At 36.4% G+C, this 24,046-nt stretch overlaps 3 protein-coding genes across 4 annotated transcripts in view; 1 reads left to right on the top strand and 2 right to left on the bottom strand.

Moving 5' to 3' along the window:
* Nucleotides 1–3,881, top strand: part of LOC137394107 (uncharacterized) — a 56,687-nt gene extending 52,806 nt beyond the window's left edge. Inside the window, exon 16 of the mRNA XM_068080825.1 lies at nt 3,398–3,881. Within this exon, the coding sequence (XP_067936926.1) occupies nt 3,398–3,831 (434 nt within the window). The 3' untranslated portion in view covers nt 3,832–3,881. The remainder of the gene's footprint in view (nt 1–3,397) is intronic.
* A 22-nt stretch (nt 3,882–3,903) lies between these two features.
* LOC137394624 (uncharacterized) lies at nt 3,904–14,663 on the bottom strand. Its single transcript, XM_068081368.1, has 4 exons — nt 14,549–14,663; nt 14,131–14,276; nt 8,063–8,132; nt 3,904–4,432 (listed from the first exon to the last, which is right to left on the bottom strand). The coding sequence occupies exons 1-4, from the start codon at nt 14,654–14,656 to the stop codon at nt 4,406–4,408; spliced, it is 351 nt and encodes a 116-aa protein (XP_067937469.1). The 5' UTR covers nt 14,657–14,663; the 3' UTR covers nt 3,904–4,405.
* Nucleotides 14,664–16,534: 1,871 nt separating this feature from the next.
* LOC137393599 (sarcoplasmic calcium-binding protein-like) lies at nt 16,535–19,775 on the bottom strand. Of its 2 annotated transcripts, none has more exons than XM_068080228.1 (2): nt 19,676–19,775; nt 16,535–17,731 (listed from the first exon to the last, which is right to left on the bottom strand). In XM_068080228.1, the coding sequence occupies exon 2, from the start codon at nt 17,587–17,589 to the stop codon at nt 16,969–16,971; it is 621 nt and encodes a 206-aa protein (XP_067936329.1). In that variant the 5' UTR covers nt 17,590–17,731; nt 19,676–19,775; the 3' UTR covers nt 16,535–16,968. The 2 variants fall into 2 exon arrangements, with proteins under 2 accessions (XP_067936329.1, XP_067936330.1); XM_068080229.1 differs by having other exon boundaries at nt 16,535–17,745; nt 19,676–19,709.
* Between the last annotated feature and the right edge of the window lie 4,271 nt (nt 19,776–24,046).

Raw genomic sequence — 24,046 nt, 5'->3', positions numbered from 1 at the left:
TTTCAACGAGACTCCAACTCATGTCATTCAGATTGACTGACGGACACTCTAACACCTGTATTAATGGATGGCTTCAAGTATTTCTGAGTAATTGTGCAGTTACATGTTGTCTTTGCTTATTCGGCACATGACAATCTCTCACGGAATACTTGACTGCGAGGGTACTAGTATATATAATAGAGGTATAGAGATACCCCTGTACATCGTTGTCTCTTCCAATTGCTGTAAGAGAGAAAATGATATTTTTAAGGCTACTATGGGACTCTCGTTATGCAAATTGAATTTGAGAATTTTCATCGACTTTACGCTAATGAAATTTTTTATGAAGCAAAAACTTTAGATAAATACTTCATGTTAAGTAGAATTTATGTTATTACCGGAGTGTCTACTGTATGCAAAACAACATAGTGGGTACATTTCATATAAACTAGCAATTCATGAGTCTGTCAGCTGAGGATTAGTCATGAGTAAACTGACACTATATTAAAGCATACCTAGCTTCAGAACTCTCCAACTACTCACCTTATAACCCATGCCACTTGCAACATATGTTGATGATCGTTAATATATATTTCTTGACACAAAAATACAGAAAAAACTGTATTTTTGCGTCAAGAATACAATTTGTAACAGAAATACAAAACAATTTTTGTAGCCAATAAAAACATTTTTGTTTCATTTTTTAAGGTTGGAATTACAATTACCTTTATAACCTTATAAATGTGTATTTATTAGTAGTACGCTATGGTGAATTGCACCGCATTCGGGATTTGTTCTTTGGTACAGTTGCACAAGTAGGCCATGAATTGAAACATTCCTTATGGAGTAATTACAACATAATGAAAGCTCTGCAAGCCTAACTAATGGATGACCATATAATTCTTTGCCGGGTAAATAACAAAGCATTCGCCCACTGCCTATAAATTATTTACCGCTGCCGCCATATACTCGACAGCATTATAGATAATTGATAGGCTGCTCTTCGACCCTACAGTTGAATACTGTTGTCTCTCGCTACAAGGTGGGAAAATGTACATACAGCCTGACAACATCCAGGGGCCGCATCTGTAATCTGTGGATAACTAGCCTCATCGCTATTAGTTTAATTTTGATCATTAGCAGTTCAAACATCTCTTATTTTTAATATACTGGTAATGTTTTAATATACTGGTAATGTTTTAATATACTGGTAATGTTTTAATATAAGTGATTTTGTTTGTTGTACTAAAAGATAAGTTAAACTTTCGTGCAGCACTTTGTGTTGCGTCGTTCGTTGTCTGATATTCAAGTTTCTATGTTTGCTTCACTGTTATTTACGACCAGTCATGCTCTCGGTCATGCTCTCGTCGTACTGTAGTTGATTTTTGTAAACAAAGAAGGGCTGCACCTTTTTAATTAACTGATACATATGTCAGAGCTATTGCTTCACGTCAAACGACAAGCTCCGTGACGTTATTGACACTGTGGGTAGTATCATGGGCGGTTATTAGTTCCTGACAGATGTAGGAGAGTCCTATGGGAGGGAACAACTATCCTCTAGTAATAATACCCATATAACGCTTGGAGCGTACCAACTCTTTCAGTTAAAATACCTGTTTATATTTTTTCCAAGTTCAACAAATGTTACAGGCAGCTGTCGATGATATGCTGACAAGTTAGTGACTCGTGTTTGTTTTAATTTTATGATCACCGCTTATCAAGTTAATTAGTTATAGTTATGTCTCTGCGTCAAAACAATTTGATTAGGCCTGATAGCCCAAGGACTTTCAGCTTTTACGAGGCTCCCTTAGGCATTTGTGAAGTTATAAACTGTAAGCCTTACGCATTTTCGCGCTATGCTTGATGACCATGGGAATCTAGAGTGTTTGCGTTTTATTCAAGTGTTTTTTTCAAAGTGAAGCCATGGCTTATGCGAAATCTCTTTCCGTTTGAAGTCTTGGATGGAGGTTGGAAAAAAGATTGCACGATATGGGGTTCGAACCCACAACACTCACCATCACTAGCCTGCTACTGCCTGTACCATTTGTTCACCATCACTAGCCTGCTACTGCCTGTACCAATTGTTCACCATCACTAGCCTGCTACTGCCTGTACCATTTGTTCACCATCACTAGCCTGCTACTGCCCGTACCATTTGTTCACCATCACTAGCCTGCTACTGCCCATACCATTTGTTCACCTCCCAAAATCATAGAATTATTGTGCACATACTTATTCTCAATGCCTTATTGGCACTCCTGACAATCTCTCACAAAACTCGAGACTGCCAGGGTACTAGTGTTAAATCATTTTGGATACTGACACTGGCAATTTTTTTCAATTTTCATTCTCATATTCATCTGGTGGATCATCCATGGTTGGTAATAGTAATTCTACCAATTGTGATAATAGTGGAAAATCTGATATTTATGATGTTAGTAGTAATACTACTAGGACACTCGGCCGTTTCGTGCAACGTGAGAGACCGTCATGAGTAATCAGTGTGTGCATAATTAACTCTTTTGCTACCAAATTATTTCTTTTCCGGGACATCATTATGGATTCGATAAAACCTAATCTTTTTCAGGGGCTGTATATATCGGCATGACCTTTGAACCACATGATCTATAAAATATTTTGATACAAAATTAATTGTCATAAAATTTTATATTAGCGGATGCCATAAAAAATACCACAAATGTGTTGCAGAATGAAAACGAACACTTTTGCAGACGATTTATCAATATTATTACAGTTATTCATTATTACTCATAAAGTAGGAATAATAACTTTCAATGGTACTATTGTTTAATAACAATCATCCAAAGTCCATAGATCTAAAATTGGTATACATTCGTAGCTGTAATGCGTCCAGCACGACTAAAAAAATAAAAGATTTTGCAGAGCGAAACTACGCTCAGGTTGATTTGTTAAAATATTTTTATTGGCTCAACGCATGTAGATAATTGTTTCCTTTCGTTCAAGTGCAGATGTGACAGGGTCACTCAGTGGTGCAGTAGTTGGAGTGCTGGTCTGTAAATCGGAGTACCTGAGTTCAATTCCTGGATGAGGCATTTCTATTCCTAAGGATGTTGACATGACTTCAGACAAACGGACAGACACTGCTTTTATTATCGAATAGATTTACAACAGACTTCCATCGCTACAGAACATCTCCTGTACCTTATTATAGGATCTGTATCACGATCTTAGCCAATCACAATTTGATATCCTCGGTTATCATATGTTATCACTTAGTTTCAAATTACCTTTTTTAAGAGATGCTTAAGTTGATCTCCTAGAAAGTTTATGGCAAATTTATAGCTGATAATGACTGCGTTGAAAGGGTACGTGTGAAAGGGTACATGTGCTGATAAAAACAGTGAAACCATGTACATCAGCCATGTTATTCTTGCAGATGCAGCAACACGTGTCGATGTACCAACTTTTAATCCTGGATATTTTGAAAGAGGCCGCAATTTAGGAAGAGATTACCAAGCACCATCGAATCAAGCAGCCGTCGCTAGCGATGTGTACGCTAGCTCTGTTGATGCCATGAATCAACATAGGACTACAATGGAGCTGGATTTAAACGAACATTCGCGAAGTATTCCTCATTCGAGTGTAGAAAAATATCAGGATGCAACAGAAGAAGAATTTCTCCACAGTACATTCAAGTCAAGCGACTCAACTCTCGCTGAACAGGATGTGAGCTCACTGTCGGTATCTAGCGTGTCGCTAGGAACAACATTGGCTGATAACGCATTCCAAGAAGGTTTGGCTCAGCTGGATGCTAATATAGCCAAGCTGCAGGCCTCACTCAAGTCGTCCAGGTTTAATTCTAGCACTTGAAATAAGCTGCCATCCGCTTGAGTTCAGGCAATGACTGCTTGTTATGCAATGGTGTGTTATTGATCAATGATCTATTTGATAGTATCAGGGCTCTAGTATCTCAGGCTAGTCTTGTGGGGTTACGAGTCAATTTTTATGTGATACAAATCAGAGTGAGTGTTTTTATCTATTTCAAATATTTATTACTATTTAGCGTGAATTACAACAAAGACAATTGCAGTGATTTAGAAAAATATCTGATTAAAATATATAATAATACTACTAAATTTACTTAGTCGAAAGTTGAGCAAATATTCATGGTGGATAGTCATGTGTCTGATGGCACTATTTTTATATTAATGATGCAGTCTTCTCCAAAGATGGTGATCCAGAAAAATAACAGGTTTTATATGAAATTTAGAAAGGCGTGTGCTGTCTTTATATATATAGCTAGAGAAATAAATCTGTGCATAACTGAAACCCTTCATGTATGTTCGTTTATGATATGAATGTACGGTCACTGTATGAAGTTTCAAGTGTATCAGGTTTGGTTCAACTCAAGGTACGCGGATGCATAGCCTTGCCACTTTCCGGTCTACCATTGGCTGATATAGTCAAAGTTCTACAAAATAATTACATATAAGTATTTATAATACTGTTTCAAAGAGAGAGAGAGAATGAACCATGCAGACACAAAGCTCTCAAAATCTGGGACGAGGTTTACAAAAATCGGGTTCTATGAGCTGAGGTTCTACAAATGTGATATTAGCTATCATTTTCATGGAAGGTTTATTTGGATGTTTTTAAACCTAGAGATGTCAGTATTATCATCCCAATTTCATGTGCAGTTTCTGAAGCCTCCAAAAGTGTTCCACCCCAGTTTTGCCAAACAATACAACACGTATCAACTAACGCCATATTTTACTACTATATAGCCTGGAATTGGAGCTGACTCTATAACAAGCCACTAAAACAAAATTACTTTTCAATAATATATTCATCCGCGGTGAGAAATTTGAGTTGCTTCTGAATAGCATTATGGGACTGAGTCGGCAGCCAGCCTCTGTCTACTTAAACAACAGTGGCTGTCCTGGCCTTGACCTAACCTTTCAATAGCGGTCATTATGAAGTTCATTGACAGAGGACAAGATCCTTTAGCAGTTGTATACACAACATGGAACATTAACCTTTGCAGTTATAGGTCTATCCCACAGCCATTTGCAGACCCAACAAGTTCATTATCTTGTAGGTGTAAAGCATGGCTACTCGAGGCTATATGGTGGTATTGTTTATATAGCTAATTTTAGTGAGAGAATCACAGTTTCTATGGCATGATTTGCTTACTTTAGATGTATTATGAACAGAGTCATGAAAAAAAATTTTCAAATTCCCAACTGTACTTATCAAAGGAAGCTAAAACAAAACAAGTCTTTTATATATACATGTATATATATATATATATATATACCGGTATATATATATTGTTTTGTGGTATACATGTAACACACATTTATTTACCTTGTTTTAAAATAGAGTAAGCTTTACATGGAAGGCTTGAAGACTAACTTTTCATGCTTATTAGCACTTGGGCTACATAAGAAAGGTATGCGAAGTCTCGTACAACAGTTCAGTATAATCATGCAGCGAATGACTGCCAGTGTTTCAAATACGACTTCTGTGGTGTTTTTTGATGTCTCACGAGATAAAGTTTCAATAGCTGTTTACTAAAGAGGTAGATGGTCAACTTTATACTTAGCTACATAACTTTGTAACAAATATTAAATTACATTCAAAGAATTTGTTCATTGCTATTTACGGCAGCGTACTATCTAGTGCGATGTCCGATTCCCTTCATGTCGGAGCTATGTGAAGAGGTACACATGCTACACTTAGATGACTGCTCTATACGCTTGTGTTCACGTGTGCCTCTAAGGTACAGTAGTACCTCTCAAGTACAGTAGCAATAAAAAACCTTTTTTAGTAATCATGGCTTTATTAATTTAGTTCTTTACATGTAGTTATGTTTTTTACATCATTTCGCACAATACATTTTAAAGCTATGTGTAATTACATAAAAACTACAAATTTGAATTAAATTTTAGATTTCACAATGTCTAGCGTAATATCCAAAAGAGTAATGATGATTTTAATACCCTGTGCATTGATTTTGAACAATTAAAAAGGTAACAATTTAACAATAAGATAGGTTAGCACATCATGCAAAAAAATTTAAACGATTGTTTTTCCTGCGCGCTCGCTACCATTACATACTAGCATTGTACAATAGAATGCTCATCAGTTGCGCAGCAGTGGATGAACCAATAGTTCTTAAAGGTTGACTTGCAACAAAATTCACATTACAGTTATTTGGTATCAAAACATTTACTATGTTTTACTCTGTTGTGTTGTAAGTGCAAAATATGTGGAAATGTGATTACAAGCTCTTAAAAGCTAAAAAACGAACAATTAATCGCAGCCACACGAGACCGCTGTAGTTTAGAATCTCTTTCCAAAACGGCTCAAATGGGACGTAGTTATACAAGATGGCTTCTGTTTACATTTTCATGCAACCTCATTCGTCGAAATATTTTCACAAATATACTTTACACATTCAATAAAACCATGTCTATTGCTCTTACGCGTCTTTTTTTTGTCGTCATTGTAATGCTGTCACTTTTAGCACTGATATCCTATAACCTAAGTTTTCAACCTTAGCTCGAAGGAGTACATATCATTGTCTGATAAACATGACGAGCCTGTTGGTCACCTATGATAATCAAAAAATGCTGCAGAAATTATTCGTGAAGTATGGGTCACATTATCAGATTACGATTAGACGATTAGACCAAGCCGAACCAAAACTGTAAAGTAGCAAGCATCTATATTTGATACGGGTCTTCAATAAAATCCGAAGTGTTTGTCATAAACTAGTGCTACGAAAAGTTTTATAATGAGTCTTTTATTGGCCTTTCAATTCACGTGAGAACATCACGTGACAAAACAATAACCAAATGTAATGAATACGTCAGATAAATAAACTGATTCCAATTTATGGCGGCTTTTCGTTTTTGAGCTTTTAAGAGCTTGTAATCACATTTCCACATATTTTGCACTACAACACAGCAGAGTAAAACATGGTGAATCTTTTGATACCAAATAACTGTAATGTGAATTTTGTTGCAAGTCAACCTTTAACAATATGTATTAATTGACTTACTTTTATTTTGTTTATTGTATATTTAGATACTGCGAGGGCGCCAGCTGATGCTGATACGAGTGCCTGACAAAAATCATAATGTGCAACAATTTTTAATTGACTGACGGTTCATTCATACAGGCTTTTGCAATTATAAAACTTGACAATCTGTCGGTTCATGCATTTGTAAGGAGTGGCCATTGTCCCTGACATTGGACTGTCAGAGTACTAATATGCATAAAAAATAGGTTGCCTCTACTTTTGGGTTTTAGTTTTAGTAGCCAGTACTAGCTTCCTTTAACCGTAATAAGGAGCATGTACAGGGGTCCTTGACTTACGTCATTGATCTGTTCTTACACTGCCGGTGTATGTCGAATTTCAGTGTAAGTCAGAACACCATAAATAAAGTACTCTAAACGCCGTGTACTGTAAAGTATCGTACTAATCTGTAATAAAATACTTCAAATAACATAACACCATCAAAAGAATCCGGCTTATGTTTTGAAGCCATAACAAAGGGCAAAAACGTTCACAAAAACGGTAAAACACCGGAGAGAAAGAATGGCCAAACACAACCAAAATGGCGTAACGCTGAGACTAAGTAACATCGTTTTTCTCACTTAGCACCACCGTGCAGCGTATTCATCCGCTCACAATTTGCTACGTTTCTTACGACGCTAAACAGTGTAAGAGGAAAACGAGTTTTAGTGTTATTTTATATTTCTTAAAAGTGCGTCATAACCACAAAACATCAAAAGTCGTGACCATCGTAAACCGAAGATCTACAGCATATTTCTTGTCAACTTGTCAAAAAGCAAAAACCACTCATTGCTGGAAAAATTAGCCAATGAGAGGCGAAACACGCAGGAATATCTGTAGTAAACTCTAACATGCTGGATCCATTACTGGTACTAACAGAAGCGTGTGCCAAACGCATGCATCGCCAGCACTATACCAACCCCTAACACCAGCCACTGGCACGTATCAGTAATCAATCAATGGCTATAACAAGTGGCGTTGTAATTTTCTCGCCTAGGTTCGACAAACATTACTGACCCTGTAACGACCTTTAATCTTAGCACTGTATTCCGCCTGTTGCTGATTGTAGTGGTCCATTCGTCTTTGTCTGCAAGTAAAACTCGGTTAAGTTAATGTAGATTACAGCGCAAGAGTTCGGAAAGATTTTGGTAGAAATTGACAAACAACTGCCATAGCTGATTAGCCTGTTTACCATTAGATACATCTATGTGGGTATAAAAAGAGAGTTTTGTATCTCAGGCTTTTATCTATAGCAGATATCAATGTTGGTACGAATATAAGAAGCTGCTAGCGAGGAAAGAACAAATCATAAAAGGTTGCATAACCTGTTCCTACATTTCTTAACCAGAGCTTGGTTTCTTAACATATAATGTTATGGAAGGACAGAAAAGTCTCAAAATTCCAGCATAGAATTTCAGCAGTTAACAGTTATCAATACTGTTTCTACCAACATGTGGATGCTGGTCTATAATAGTCATGCAAAGGGTGAAGATAGTTATCTCCCACATTGTAGTATGTGTGTACAATCATTGTACACACATTTATAGTGCCCAAGCTATGTATTAAAATGTTTAGGTCAGAGGTCAAAGAGGTCATGCTAACAATTCAACCATTAATTATTACTCAACATTATTATTGTGTATTGCTAACATTTGTGAGTTATCATAAAATGTGACTGTTTCCTAAAGGTTGACTTGCAACAAATTTCACAATACGGTTAACTGGTATCAAAAAGTTCACCATATTTTACTCTGTTGTGTTGAAGGTTTAAAATATGTGGGAATGTGATTACAAGCTCTTAAAACCTCAAAAACAAATTGTTAAAAAAACCACTGTAGGTTAGAATCCCTTTATTTCGATGACATACTCAACTCGACGGGTTACTGTTTTGACACGTGATGTTATCACGTAAAATGAAAGACCAATAAAAGGAACAATATAACATTTCTCGTAGCACTAGTTTATGACAAACGCTTTGGGTTGTACTGGAAAGCTCGTATCAAATATAGATGCTTGCTACTTTTCCGTTTTGTTTCAGTTTGGCCTAATAATTTAGTCATAATCTGATCATGTGACTCATATTTTCAACCAAATGGCGTGGACAACTTCTGCAGCATTTTTCGATCATAACAGGTGACCAACAGGCTCCTCATGTTTATCAGAGGATATATGCTTCCCCTCGAGCTAAGGTTAAAAAGTTAAACTGATTTTTAGGCTAGGTTTTGAGATATCAGTGCTCAAAGTGAAAGCATTACAATAATATTGAAATAGACGCGTAAGGACAATAGACATGGTTTTATTAAATTCGTGAAGTTTATTTGTGAAAATATTTCGACGAATGAGGTTGAGTCATTTTGAGAGGGATTCCAACCAGCGGCGTTTTCGTGATGACTGCGATTAGCTGTTCATTTTTGAGCTTTTAAGAGCTTTTAATCACATTTCCACATATTTGGTACCAACAACACAGCAAAGTAAGACATGGTGAACCTTTTGATACCAAATAACTGTAATGTCAAATATGTTACAAGTCAACCTTTAAACAAAACCAATCAAAAGAATTTCGACTAGTGACTTCAAAATTTGTCAATGTGTAGAAGTGGTGCTAGCAAGTAATTGACACAAGAAACTATGCATAAAATTAGGATCTATGCTTGGATGGACATATTAAATATGTGAACTGACATTTAATGCTTTAGTGTTTGCACAGGAATGAGCTAGCTTGCACAGGTAAATGAACTAGAAAGCTGTAATACTAATAGCTAGTCGATAAAACACTCTCAGCTAAGGGTGCTATAAAACCAAACCTCCATATATCCATTATTATACATCCGTCATGTGGAAAACTTAAGCTGTAATTGATAGAAAACAATACAGGCTCAATTACCTTTTTATGATGCAATGTATACAGACAGGAGGAAAAATGTCGAACACTATATACTGCCTCATTAAGAAAACCCAATGCTGCCAGAGAAGCTTTGATTGCATGAATGTAACTCAACAAAGCTTATAAAAGCGGAGCAATAAAAAGAATAACAAATGACGGAAAGAAATTTAAACAATTAGATTTGAGTCGATTTGTAAGGAGCCAGAGCGAAACTAAAGAATTTCTCTGTCATTACTACAGTAGCAATTACTACAGTAGCAATTACTACAGTAGCAATTACTACAGTAGCAATTACTACAGTAGCAATTACTACAGTAGCAATTACTACAGTAGCAATTACTACAGTAGCAATTACTACAGTAGCAATTACTACAGTAGCAATTACTACAGTAGCAATTACTACAGTAGCAATTACTACAGTAGCAATTACTACAGTAGCAATTACTACAGTACAAAGACTACAGTAGCAATTACTACAGTAGCAATTACTACAGTAGCAATTACTACAGTAGCAATTACTACAGTAGCAATTAGAAGATAAGAGTAACGGAGAGAATATATGAATCCTATAATAACTGATGTTTGTAATGTTTTACAAATTTCTTTTTATCGTCTTGTCAAACTTATTAGAGGTCCTTATTACAGGTTGGTGTGGGCAGCTTATCATTTACATCAAAGAGTACATAGCAATTCACTCATTACATATACAATAGACATGTTATTGGGAGTTTATGAAGGATTACAGGTGATTCGCTCACTCGCGTGGGAGTAGTGACCGCGCATCGAGCTATTTGCATGATTATTTGGAGCATGAAAAAAGATGATGGTTTTTAAAGATGTGAGTCATTAATTTGTGTGTCGAGCATGAGTCACAGAACTCATGAGCCTTCCACATGTGTCATGTGACTCCTACGGAAGGTTCATGAGTCTAGCACACAAATGTAATACTTAGGAATAACGTTTATAAGTGACATTGAAAGATATATTTTATATGCGTAAACTGTTACAAGAATTGTTGCTCGGCATTTTGCTTAAAAACTCTCGGCTGGTAACTACTATGTCGTGCCAAGTTACTTAACATGAGCCTATCAGCAAGAGGAATAAGTCTTCTTTGTCTTCTATGTATTATCAACTAGGGAAGCTCTTTGGTGGTTGGTTGCCCTTCCACAACTCAAAGCACTGTAAACTATCTTTTACAGTCTATATTATGTATTGTTCAATAGCAACTGGCCTTATCTTTAGGTTTCCATGGCATGCTTTGTTGTGCAATCATGGGTAGCGATACGCAACAGACAGCAAAGAAAAAGGTGGAAACAAAAAGCATTTTGCAAAAGCATGGAATATGACAATCATGTATTTGCAATGGTTCTTATTTCATGAAGGTATTACTGGTCACTAAGGCTCAGCGAGACAAAGGATGAGGCCTCCGAACATCGTTTCTGGCGGATATCCGAAAAAGCAGTGTGATGACGGAGACTGCGAATAATCGGAATGGCAGACGAGAAAGACGTAAAATAAACAAATTGAAATAATTCAGGACCAAATTTTTTATTTAGCGGTTTATTGATGTCTGGAAATTTTTTCAGTTCAGGAGTTTGCCAATTAACAGTATAAATGTAACCAATTTTCTCTCTGCACACGCGTGTAGCCTTCGGTTTGTTAAAACGCAACCAAGGTGTTATGTCGTTAAAAGCAATTATGCTACACATTTAGTTTAACAGCATGCGGGCAGTCAGCCAATCTCTTTCGTTCGGTACTAATATGCAGTCTTGTTGGCTTTTATTGGACAATTTTCTCAGATGTTACAATGGCTGTTACAACAAATACTTTTCAACTGATTTTCACAATTTTATGTTTAAGATTTAACTGTAAGGAACTTTGTTCAATTTCAATTGTTATATTATTTTTGTTGTTTTCCTTTTGTAAAACGACCGTGAAGAATAAGAGTTGATGGTTTCTAGGTAGTGAAACAGAACTACTTAGTTTAGTAGCATTGTACTAGTAATAGTAAGCAGACAGAGTTACTGTAGGTAGAAGTATCATGGGAATTGTAATTGCTGTTGTATACCTACTGCATTGAACAATTAGACACCGGATTTTGATATGAGTTTTTAGATAGTTGCTCTTGCCAAGTCTTCCCACTTTTGAAGATAATATGATGTTCGTTGTTTTTCTTCCTTGGTCTCTGGGGCATATAGTCAAATTTTGTAAACATCATCTTTTGACTTCGTTGGTTTGGTTTTGAATATTGTCGAATTTCTACTGGATATGTATTATTGCAACGATATGCGTCAGTTTTGATGATGCCAGCACCTTTTTCATTATAGTACGTTCTTCTAGCCACATTACCGACCTGATCACAGTATCTGTAGAATGACACGCCATATCAACTAGCATTTGAAAATTTTATAAGCTTATGCTGCAAGTAAGAAACAGTACACAGCTCATTTTTTCTGGTGCCCTACTATGCTGTTAAACTGTTAGACTGCTGAAATATTAGAGAGAACAATTTATTTCTAGTTAAAAAATTCTTTTTTAAAGTGATAAAATATAATGTGAGATAAGATCTAAAACCTGTAACTAGTTGGTTAGAGAGTTGAACTGTAACCAGACGGTGGGAGAGTTCAACTGTAACTAGATGGTGGGAGAGTTCATCTGTAACCAGACGGTGGGAGAGTTCAACTGTAACTAGATGGTGGGAGAGTTCAACTGTAACTAGATGGTGGGAGAGCTCAACTGTAATTAGATGGTGGGAGAGTTCAACTGTAACTAGATGGTGGGAGAGTTTAACTGTAACTAGATGGTGGGATAGTTCAACTGTAACTAGATGGTGGGAGAGTTCAACTGTAACTAGATGATGGGAGAGTTCAACTGTAACTAGATGGTGGGAGAGTTCAACTGTAACTAGATGGTGGGAGAGTTCAACTGTAACTAGATGATGGGAGAGTTCAACTGTAACTAGATGGTGGGAGAGTTCAACTGTAACTAGATGATGGGAGAGTTCAACTGTAACTAGATGGTGGGAGAGTTCAACTGTAACTAGATAGTGGGAGAGTTGAACTGTAACTAGATGGTGGGAGAGTTCAACTGTAACTAGATGGTGGGAGAGTTCAACTGTAACAAGACAGTGAGAGAGTTCAACTGTAACCAGATGATGGTTACAGTTGAACTGAGCAAGTTCTCTGTATCTACTACATCTCTCCATAAACTATAAATCAAAGAGTTTTTTACTAAGGCGTCCAAATTTTAGTTGGCTGCACAATCAACACTGAATCTTTGCATATATTTCTGAGCTCACCAGCTGTTTCATAGTTTAAAGATTTTGCATGAAGATCAGAGAGCAAGGATGTTCATTGGCTGTTTATTATCCTGATTACAACCTAGCTTCTATCCCTTACTGTCAGGAATTGTAACAGATGTGACAGCTCCTTAGAAGGTACATCAAGCATCACAAGTGAATTATCAAATAAGGAGATGATTAGGACCATCAGTTATTTCTCAAGTATCTGCTGCTTGAAAATCAAAATTTGATTATCTTTAAGGCTGGAGTTAGTAATGAAGATGATTAGAACAATTAGATCGAGAGAGGAAGTCAAGGAGAGCAAGAGGTCTAGATGGTATCTCTCATTGTACTAGCCCCAAACGTCCATACAGTGATAGTGTAGTGACACAGTCACATAGGGAGCTGCAATGCCATCATGGAAACAGTAGTGTCACTCTCATTCTGTCAGCGCCGATGCTGGAAGCGATTATCCCGTATGATGCATAATTTATGTGCCATGGAAATGACTATGCTTTCTTGCTGCTTCATATGCAGACAAGAAATATTCAGATGTCTATGTCCTTGACATAAGGTGCCACACAACCATCGCTCTACGATAGTACCCTATGGAAACATGATCTGCTCGTTGGCCAAGCCTAGCGCTTCAACACGGCGCACTCCGGTGTCGCTACATTATAGCTGTATGAAAACTTAGTAAAAGTCGTCTATAAGCTAACACGTCAATACGTTCATCTGAATGAGTCAAGCTCGATGCAAAATATAGTGACAATGGTTTTATAATGGGCAACGAGAGCTTGTCATCAGTTGCCAACTTCAAAAGGAACTGGGCATTATTAGTCCGACATGTCGTTCACTTCGGACAATATCTAACACTTTTTGTTACTTAAACTCAAGATAAGAAACTGAAACATTGCTTACTTATCAACAGCTCGAGCTCCATGCGTGTCTATGCCGGGTGGACTGCCTACCACCCGACATTGTGCTCTTGAGTCTAGCTCTCGTTCGTAAGAGTTACAGGCTGCTCCGTGACCAGCATTGTTACTGTAAGCTTGTTGTCCAGCATACTGAAATGCAAATTATTGAACATACACCAACTATGGTAGGCTTTGACTGAAACTTAGACAGAATGTGTTGATAATGGTTTGGTCTCATTATTTTCCAAGACATATTAAGACATGTATTTTGAAGGAATAGAACACTGCGAGGAAACAAGATAGTGATGATATTCAATCATATAATATAATAATATATAATAATAATATAATGTATAGATAGGTTGATGGTGCATTTAGTAGACGTTTGAGGATATAGAAGATGTTAGTGAACTATGTCCTACCTGTGAGTCAGGCATAGATTGCAGGTGCTTCTTCCATTTAGCTTGTTTCAATAGAACGGCTTCTTTCCTCCTCGCTTCATTATGCTCATTTATCCCAGATGCTGCCATCTTCAAATAATCTAGAATATAATGCATCAATTGGCACAAGCCTAAGGCTGTCACAAGTGTAACTGGGTTGTTTCTGTTATGTACATCAACAGCTCTAGTAAAAATGTAAAACAAGATTGAACGCTTTAGTACTAGGAGTGATAGCAGTTTGCGTTCAGCGGACTATATAACACGGAGGGATTTGTTTTACCGTTTACTACAGAAGCAATATGCTTACCTCTCTCTTCTAGAGCTCGTGAAATCCTTGTCAAGTCTGAGAGGAGATATCTTAGTCTAGCCACACGGAACGTGATCAATGGTCGCTTAGCAACCTAACAAAGCGTTCTACTTTATTCACTCTAGTTGAAAAGAATTAACAATGGATAGCCAGAGATATTGCCTATTGAGAAATAGGAGCTTAATGCTTCTCATTACATATAGTAGCTATTGTTGGCGTTATGCAACAATCAGGGAATTCAGGGGAGTGATAAACTATAGGCTATAGGAGAAATCAATAAACGGATGACTTAGTGATCAGTAAAGAGTGGATAGTGATTCCAGATAGTAGAGGAATAGCAATCATCGTTGACCAAGGCCTCGCAGTAGGCTTTGAAGATTGATTTCAAACACGGCAATTCAGTTTGCCAGTTTCCATGTATTCAATTCGGCATGGGATGAGTTGAAAGAGCAAGGGTATTACTTGGGCAGGGGATGAGTTGAGAGAGCAAGGGTATTACTTGGGCATGGGATGAGTTGAGAGAGCAAGGGTATTATTTGGGCATGGGATGAGTTGAGAGAGCAAGGGTATTACTTGGGCATGGGATGATTTGAAAGAGCAAGGGTATTTCAGATAATAAAAGAGAGGAAGTTTACTCACGAGAAGGTCTAGATGTTTGCATAGTCCAAGTAGTGATAAGTTACAGCTAAAATAACGATGCAAGCGACAATTGCTGTCAGGATCAGAGCAAATCTGCATTGTACTGGTTTTTTCAAAGATGAATCCAGCTGCTTACTGAAATGGTAAAGGCCGGCATATGAAATCAGATTATCGGAATTGGCATGTCAGCTTCACCAGCCATTTCTGCTGCAAACCCAGACAAAGATTCACCATATCGAACTGATATCCAGGAGATTTACTGTTGACATAAAGAAGGTGACTGCGGTAATGTCTAAACATTTGGCACAAACGGTCAAGGAAAGACAACTATTTCAACCAGAAGTAATTTCCTCATGAAAAAATTTGTAGTCGTTTGGTATGATAGCCCGTGGTTCACGAAATGTGAAACGCCGTTATAGTTATGTAGCCATAAAAAGATTTAATCTTATAAGAAACTCATTATTATTGCAGTTTTCCTTTGTCAAACGCTTTATAGAACTTTTTTACAATAACACTCATCATGAATACAAATTTTAGTACCCATATAATTATAGGTGTACCTGACTATCACAAAGTTTTTAATATATACAATACATTCAGATTTATGTCTATTGCATGCTGATGCCTATGAACATAGACCTATTAGCTAGTATAGTTAATAGGTCTACGCCTATGAATGAGAGCAATATTACATCACCGATGCCAGTTTAGAAGTCAGCAAAATTTAGCGTTACTTAAATTTTCATTGTTTTTATCAAAATTGTTTAAATTTCACAAAAACATCTGCAACATCGTCCATTTCAGCTTAACTAAAATATAAAAACAAATCTCTATTAAATTTTTCGTTTTGCTTATACGAAGCAGTAAAATGCATAGCTGGCAGCGTTTCAGCCTTCTATCGCATGGAGAACATACTGATACAGATCGATCTGAAAATAGTTTTAAAGTAATTCAAAACAAGAAAAAGTTGTTACTGCGCAGTCTCCAAGGTTATTATGTCACACCTACAATAAGTCTGCATATTGGTTGTAAAAGTAGCCAGTTACAAAACTATATTGAAGTTATAAGTTATTGCATACAAGAGATATACAAGTTTAGGCGATTGTGTATCACATCTATAGATAGGAAAATAAAAAAAATGAAAAGAAAGAGAAATGTAGCATACTAACAAAACTGGCGTAAGACAGTAATATAAATCTTGCAAAGCAAAGAAATGTGTTGGCCTTGATATTGATCACAGCCTTGATACAATCCATGCCTAGCAAGTAATTAGACAGGCCGCGCCAAAACTATCGACTTTTGTTTATGATAACAAAGGACATAACCATTCAAAGGTAAACATAAACATGTAGATATTCGTAACAACCAAACAATTGAATTCGAAAAGTAGACGGATTGTCTACCCTGCTAATAATACATGAATACAAACAATAAGAGATCAGTCATATGTAGATGTTTAAACGAGTGGACCCCACAAGTGCCTACTAGTGTGTCGTTCATCTGTTACTGTGAAGAACGCCTGTCCGACAGCAATAAAATCCTCCTTAGTTACTTCGGTCTTGCTGTCAAAACACACCTCAAACGAATGAACAGCATCATTCTCTGACACACCAATCGCCTCGTTATATATCGTCCACTCTCGGATATTTACTACTCCATTGCCGTCGAGGTCAATAACACCAAATAACAGCGACAAAGGTTCCTCGAGGAGTGCCTTGCTGTCCGACAGCTTTAGTAGGTTAATAACTAGTCCAAGGAACTCTTCCACGGGTACTTTATACTCGAAGCCCTTGTCTTCTCCGCAGCACCAAAAGTCTTCCCAAAGCTGAATGACAAGTCTTTGCATGAGAAAGGCTCTTTGATCGCTGAGTTTAGCTTTATTAGCCAGAGACTTGACTAGTGATTTGAAATCATCTCGTGATACAAAATTGTCTCCATTCATATCCATTCGTGTAAAATGTGTTAGCATTTTACGCTGCCAGAAACTGTTATCTCCGAGAGCTGAGCCTCCATTCATACCTGGTACAGTGCCAAACAAAGTCCTAATGCCAGAAGCTATGTTTGAAAGCGTATGCATGATTAATATACGCGATTCATGCAACTGAAGTCTTTATTCACTTTAGCAGAGCAGATAGATTTGCTTCTATGTGCCAATCAGCAGCCTTTGTCCCCAGTTATGAGCGTAGCAGCAGTCCACTTATCTGCTTTATCTTACCAACCTAAAAGTAACCAACTTTAGAAAATCAATTTCTAATTTTCTTAGGGCATTGCGTAAGCAAGATTGATACCGATGCTTTGAGCATCAGCCGGGTCGACTCCCGCTTATTAATAAAAAGTATAGAGGATAGACGCTGCATTGCACAGCTAGTCGGGTTAAGATGAAGTTTTCACCAGACCCTGCGTGAATGCAAAGAGACCAAAGTTGATATAGATCGAACGTGCATCACTTTAATGGTTTACAATCCCTCTTCTATTTGACAGGAATTAAAAGTCATCATCCAGAAGCAAATATATATCGCATAAGCTTTTCTTGTTAGAGGAGGAATGCGCAACTATATCATGAGAAATCCTATTTTCACATTTTGGATAATTCAAATTGTCTGTGGAAGCATGTACAAAGCTTTTTCATTTTCTTAACATTACCCTTTCAGAAAATTACCTTTATTACAAAAATTATCCTTTCACAAAAATGTACAATAATGCAAGCAATCTTAAACTTCTCGCTGAAGCCGCATTTTATCCTAATGATTATAACGCCAAAACTATCGTTTGTCAAGGATATAACAATCATATTACTATCAGTAAGTGAGGCAAAGCATGACAAGAGAAAAGTAAGGCAAGTGCCAAAAACAATCAAGACTCGGCTGATTATGTGATAATGATGTCACCATTTAAATGGTGAGAGCTGGAGCATCAGCAAGTTAACAATAACAATGTCGAATAACAAGGATATACAATCATTGTTCAGCCCATTGGGTTACCTAATTAGAGAGCCTACATTTTAGATATGTGTGACTAACGCGGTTTTACACTAGAACGTGGGCTACTAGCTGTGCGAGTATTTACGACCATAGTTCGTATTAGTTTTGTGGCTAATAACGTAGTCTGCTAAGATAGTTATGGCTCATCAATTACGCCGTTCAAGTTTGTTCCGCGATAGTACGCCTACAGAAGCAGAGACTAATTAGAATATTGATTGCTAGTTAAAAAACGGAAAATATTCTAAACCTAGAAGAAATACTTCGAGTCGCTAGATTAAATGGGAGTTTCATTCACCTTATCAAAATACAGCTTAAACCCTAATTATCTCAATTGGATTATCGACAACTTACGTTGTTAAAACAATTACATTTCTATTTGGGTTGCAACTGAACGGACACATCGGATTAATTTGGTTGTGGACAACCTGCTCCGCTAATCAGTTAGGAAGCCAGTATTGTAACAAACTTTGCAAAAACTCGTCCCATGAGTTAATAAATGTTCAACAATGGAAAAAAAATCAGAGAAACGTTTATTTGTAAGAAGCACATGAACGTCAATAAACTCACTCAATATATTTTAATGCTTCTGTGTTAATTAATAAAGGAAACGCATATAAAAATAGATTAAGGTGTTCTAATGACTACTTAAACTCTTAACATTCCCAAATATATTATGATTTTATACATATTCGCGTAATTTTTTTAATAGCTTAATATTAATTAATATCAATATTAATTTTAGTAGCTTAATATTTTACAACTAGACCCATCGGATACATCCAGCAACGATGAGACGCTTCCCGGAGAATTGGCTTTGTCTGCAAAAGTCACGAAACTAATCTGCGTGGTTATTAAATCCTGGGCGTTATTGCTTGTTCAGGTAGCATCTAAAACGACACATTATTCTTTTACATTTTCGTCTTACTGCTCTTTTTAGTACGCACTAGAAAAAAATGAGATGAACTAATTATAATAAAAATGGTATTTATGCGCAAGAAAACACAAAAAAAGTTAGAGGTGAGCAAACATTGCGATTTTTGCTCTAAATACAGCGCTAAGAAGCTCTAAATCCTATTAATTGTTAACGGAGTACAGGAGTTCTATGACTAGTTGTTTGTTATTACTATCGTATAAAACTGGCATTGTGATTGCGTATCAGTGTGTACATGTATATGAACTTACTTTGCTTGTCAACACGAAGCGTTGGAGAACTGTAAATTGTGGACTACCACGTTGCACGATGTTGTCAATGGTAAATCCAAACCGTATCCGCATATTACAAGCCTCTCACGGTTTGAACCCAAAATATTAACCACTAAAATAGTGCTCTTGTCATGATTGGTTCTTTATTAAAAAGCTTACCGTTCATTGGGTCAGACTAATTCAAAATGATAATGCGAAATATTTGTTGAGTAGACAACTCCTAATGCTATTAGCACTTTTTTCCCACACCCCTATCAATTTATATTAGGAAGTTAGGTCACCTGAACAATTTGTAAGCCAAGATAACTAGGCATGAAGTTATTAGATGAAATTTTTACAACTCTATTAAAATAGCATAAATGGTGCAAAAGTAATTGGCACAAGTGAGAACCTTTATGGTGTGGTCACATCATCTGAGCTAGGCAGTGCTTGCAGAACAAGATGTTCTAATGTAGCTAACAAGGGCCGTTAATGTCACAATAATAATGTTTTATTAACTAAATGTGTATTTCATATATTGGCTCACCTTTTATTTAATGTTGACTTAGTTACATGATTATCAAAATACAGCTAAACTAAACATTTCAAAAAGGTTTTAATGAATCGTTCTAGAACCATTAAAAGATGGTGTTATATGATTATTTATAAATCTGAAAAAATGAGTCAGAGTTGTTTACTTATTTAACATTAAGATTTAAGACTGTTTTAAACTCTTTTAAAAAAGAAGCTTGAGAATTTGTTCAAAGTTTTAAATCAAAAAGGCAAATGCCGTCTTTTTTAATGTTTTTGTTGTGACACTTTGTCATTAAGAGATTTACGTTCAGCTGCATGAAGTCATAATTTAATAAGCATCAGAGTTATGCTTACTTTAGGGGTGATTGGAATGTTGAAATATTTGGTGCAAACCAAATACAGGTGCATTATTATGAAAAGTGTTTTCATAATAATGCACCTGTACTAATAGACAATTTATTGGCTGTAAAAATGTGGAAAAATAATAGAAGACATTGTAGGGAAACTGCTTGTGATAAATTGATCATGCGTAGTGTAATGTTAATAGCACCTGAGTCAGTCAATGACATTTTTAGGCAATAGTGGCATGGCTGAAAAATTTTTGAATTGATCCAAACACTGGTCCAGCAAAGTAGGACCAAAGATTGACTCAGCAAGAGTTATACCGACTGACCTGGCTGAATTGAACATGCTGCCGTAATTACTCAAAGTGAGGAGATAACTCACTAACACCAGGCACAGGTCAATTTGAGCACCGGAACTTAAACTCTGATTTGCTCAAATGCTTTGGTTATATAGACAAATACAAACCGCTGAGATTATCTGCTACTTTCTCTCAGATGGCTTGTTCACCTAGGTTAGTACATGTGAGTAGATGCAGCTATTGTTTGCTGCCTTACAGCACATATATATTATCCAGGCATCTGCTGGAACCTTAGATGATTGCAGCTCTGAGACAAACCTGAAGGGATGGAAACACCTAAGGCTCCATAGATGTGAATAATTATTCATGCCGAGCATTGTTAATCGAGACAGACGCATGCCAACACATGTTAGTTGGTCATCTGCTAAAACGTTAGGTGGTTGCAGCTCTGCCAAGTTTAACCTATGCCATGGTTTATAAGGAAAGAACAGAACAGCTTCAACTAGATTGTGATGCTAACTAGAGTTTACCAATAATCCAATTAATAATGTTTCTTTTTGTGATAAATTTTGAAGTCTGTAATAGCCAAAAAAATTCACAGGAAGAGTAAACTTCCTAACATGTTTAATACACAGACCTTATATATAGAAAAGCACCAGCAAATCACAAATAATTGGTTAAAAACAATATAGGTTGAGCTTACTGACTATGATTGGTCAATGTATTTAATACAAAAACCAAAGAATGCATACATGTAAATCGCATGATTAGATGTTACAATAAATAAGTGGTCAACAACGCGTTTGCTGACTTTTACCCTCACTTACGCTAAAGACATTTTAGTACACTTGCATATTATTGAATACTATGTGTCTTGCCTCGTTTTTAATGGCAACCATGGTGCTATACAGAGATGAGCAGTTTACAAATGAGCAGTTTCCATGACTTGAAAAAGCATAAGCAGCTTTATTTTATTTGGTTTGAGTACATAAAAGCTTGATGAGATTTAATTTGAAACCAAATGGAGCAATAAACAAATCAAACTATGATGAAATATGCTTCCGTAATAAATTACCACTGTTATAGACAATTCATTGAGTGTAAAATTTAAGATGAAAACTGATCCAACTACATTGCTTCAAAACAGCGCTCAATTTCGTTCTCAGTATGCACTGAAAGACTGAAAGCTACAAGAACGCTTGAAGACTGCAACACACCAGAGGTAAACTCTTTTCAGTAAAGGTCAGTCTCTACCGATGTTTTGTAGAAACAAGCTCTATAGAAACACTGTTTTGCAAGTGTCGTGAGACGCCCTCGTCAACGCTATCCTCCTCACCTAGCTGAAGCGAAGCCTCACAGACGCTTTCCATCTCTATGGCAACCTCAATGGCAGCTCATACACCCATGGGAGAGCCAAAAGTAGCTTATGTTGCTGTTCGGCTATTGACTCACCTGAAGATCTTTGACTTGAACTACAGCCTATAGTCCCAAGTTGACGTTCTCTCCAAGAGCCCTCTTCAGCGCTGTCATTTGGTTTACGAGTATGGTTTTCTCAGCTATTGGCACTTTTATAAAAGTTCTTGTACATATACCACTCGCTAGGTAGCTGATTGAATTTCAAAAAAGGAGTTGATATTTGCATGGCTATGGTAAGCGCATTACATACAGCTTGATTTTTTGGTTTCAGTCATTGGCCTCAGCCATCACTACCCAACATTTTAAAATACTTTATGTTTGACTCTCAATTGATTTGTTGAACATTTGTTATCAGTTTTTTACTTACTATATTAAAATTGCATATAAAATTGTGTACTGGTAATAATCAAAATAGCCTGTCAATGTTGTTCTTACAGAATATTAATAAAAAGCAGGCAATTGATGACAATTAAGGACCAGATTGAAACTTCAACTCTAACATATTATAAGATGTATGCACGAGCGTTATAAATAGAAAAATGAACAGTCAACAAACTTTTTGGTTTTTGTTAATTTATAATTAACATTGAGTGTTAGTAATTAGGTTGTTCTGTGTAGGTGCTAGCATACACCAGTAACAAAGCAACGAGATAGGTTCATGTCTATTCTTTATATGCCATAGCTATATGTATTTCTTAGTGATTTAATAATTTATCAAAAGTCATGTTACTAAAAATAATTAGCGTCTATTTGGTCAGCATGCACTTTAAAATGCTCAAACTAACCTGTGAGTTATTGCAGATTTTCAAATGGTGCAGCATATCTAATATACTTACGGAGTTGTTAAACCAATGTTTGACGGAGAAGACAACTTTTAATTAATAAGTGCAGCCTATAGTTCGCAGCGTATAATTAATCGATGAATATGCGGGGCTTTCACTCGCTTACAAAATGCCGCTTGAGATCTTAGCTATTACTGCATGTAGCTATTCCACTTTGATACCAGTTTCGGTGTCGCGGCAGACATTTACTCGCCTCACTGTATTTACCACGTAAATAGATCGGTTTTTATTTGGCTTGAATTAAAATTGGTAAAAGTAACGATAATTTTTTATATAATTGTTTCAAATTTTTAAACTCACGCAGTATGGCTTCAGTACATTAAAAAAAATTATTTTGCTTTATTGTTGCAAATACAAGTAATGCGTTTTGTTTGATAATCTATAAGTTAAACAAATATATGTTTACTATATACGTTAGATAGAATGGCCTTTTATTGCAATTGCTACAGGTAAAAAGTGAATGACCATTTTAGCTGATTTTTGATTTGGTAGATCAAACCGTTGTCTGTTTGTAATTTTAGTTTCCGTCGTTTTTAATTAATATCAGCTGATAGGTCACACGTCGTATTGGTGACAAGCATTTAATAGGTGGCTAAGGCTATATAACTTGTTTGTAGCAGCATTGGTCTTCAGTGCCACCATTTTATTTTAATGTAAAAAATGTTATCACCTTTGTATGCTTGTATCCGAAAATGGGTAATAACCGACAAATTTAGTAGGCCTAAGGCATATATTGTCTAACCAACCGTGAGTTTAACTTCGGGCTGTTTAATTCAAATTGAACATGGCTACAGCTATTTGGTTGCAAGCTTTCTGTCTTAAGATACCTCGGTTGCCTTCTCAACCGAAGCATTGAAGCCAAAAACCTCACTTGGATTGCTGTATGGCTACTACCGACATGCGGAAATTTGAGGATGAACCACAATGTTCAATTTT

Source organism: Watersipora subatra, chromosome 4 (genome assembly GCF_963576615.1).
Source record: "Watersipora subatra chromosome 4, tzWatSuba1.1, whole genome shotgun sequence".
Classification (NCBI taxonomy): Eukaryota; Metazoa; Bryozoa; class Gymnolaemata; order Cheilostomatida; family Watersiporidae; genus Watersipora; species Watersipora subatra.
The sequence above is the reverse complement of the archived record's forward strand: the minus strand, read 5'-3'. Positions and strand labels throughout refer to the sequence as shown.

Coding starts and splice junctions, on each gene's coding strand:
- LOC137394624 (XM_068081368.1), bottom strand. CDS start 14,656: ATGGCAGCATCTGGGATAAATGAGCATAATGAAGCGAGGAGGAAAGAA. Junction 14,277..14,548: donor AATCTATGCCTGACTCACAG/GTAGGACATAGT, acceptor TTTGCATTTCAG/TATGCTGGACAACAAGCTTA. Junction 8,133..14,130: donor GGAGCTCGAGCTGTTGATAA/GTAAGCAATGTT, acceptor TTTTACTTGCAG/ACAAAGACGAATGGACCACT.
- LOC137393599 (XM_068080228.1), bottom strand. CDS start 17,589: ATGCATACGCTTTCAAACATAGCTTCTGGCATTAGGACTTTGTTTGGC.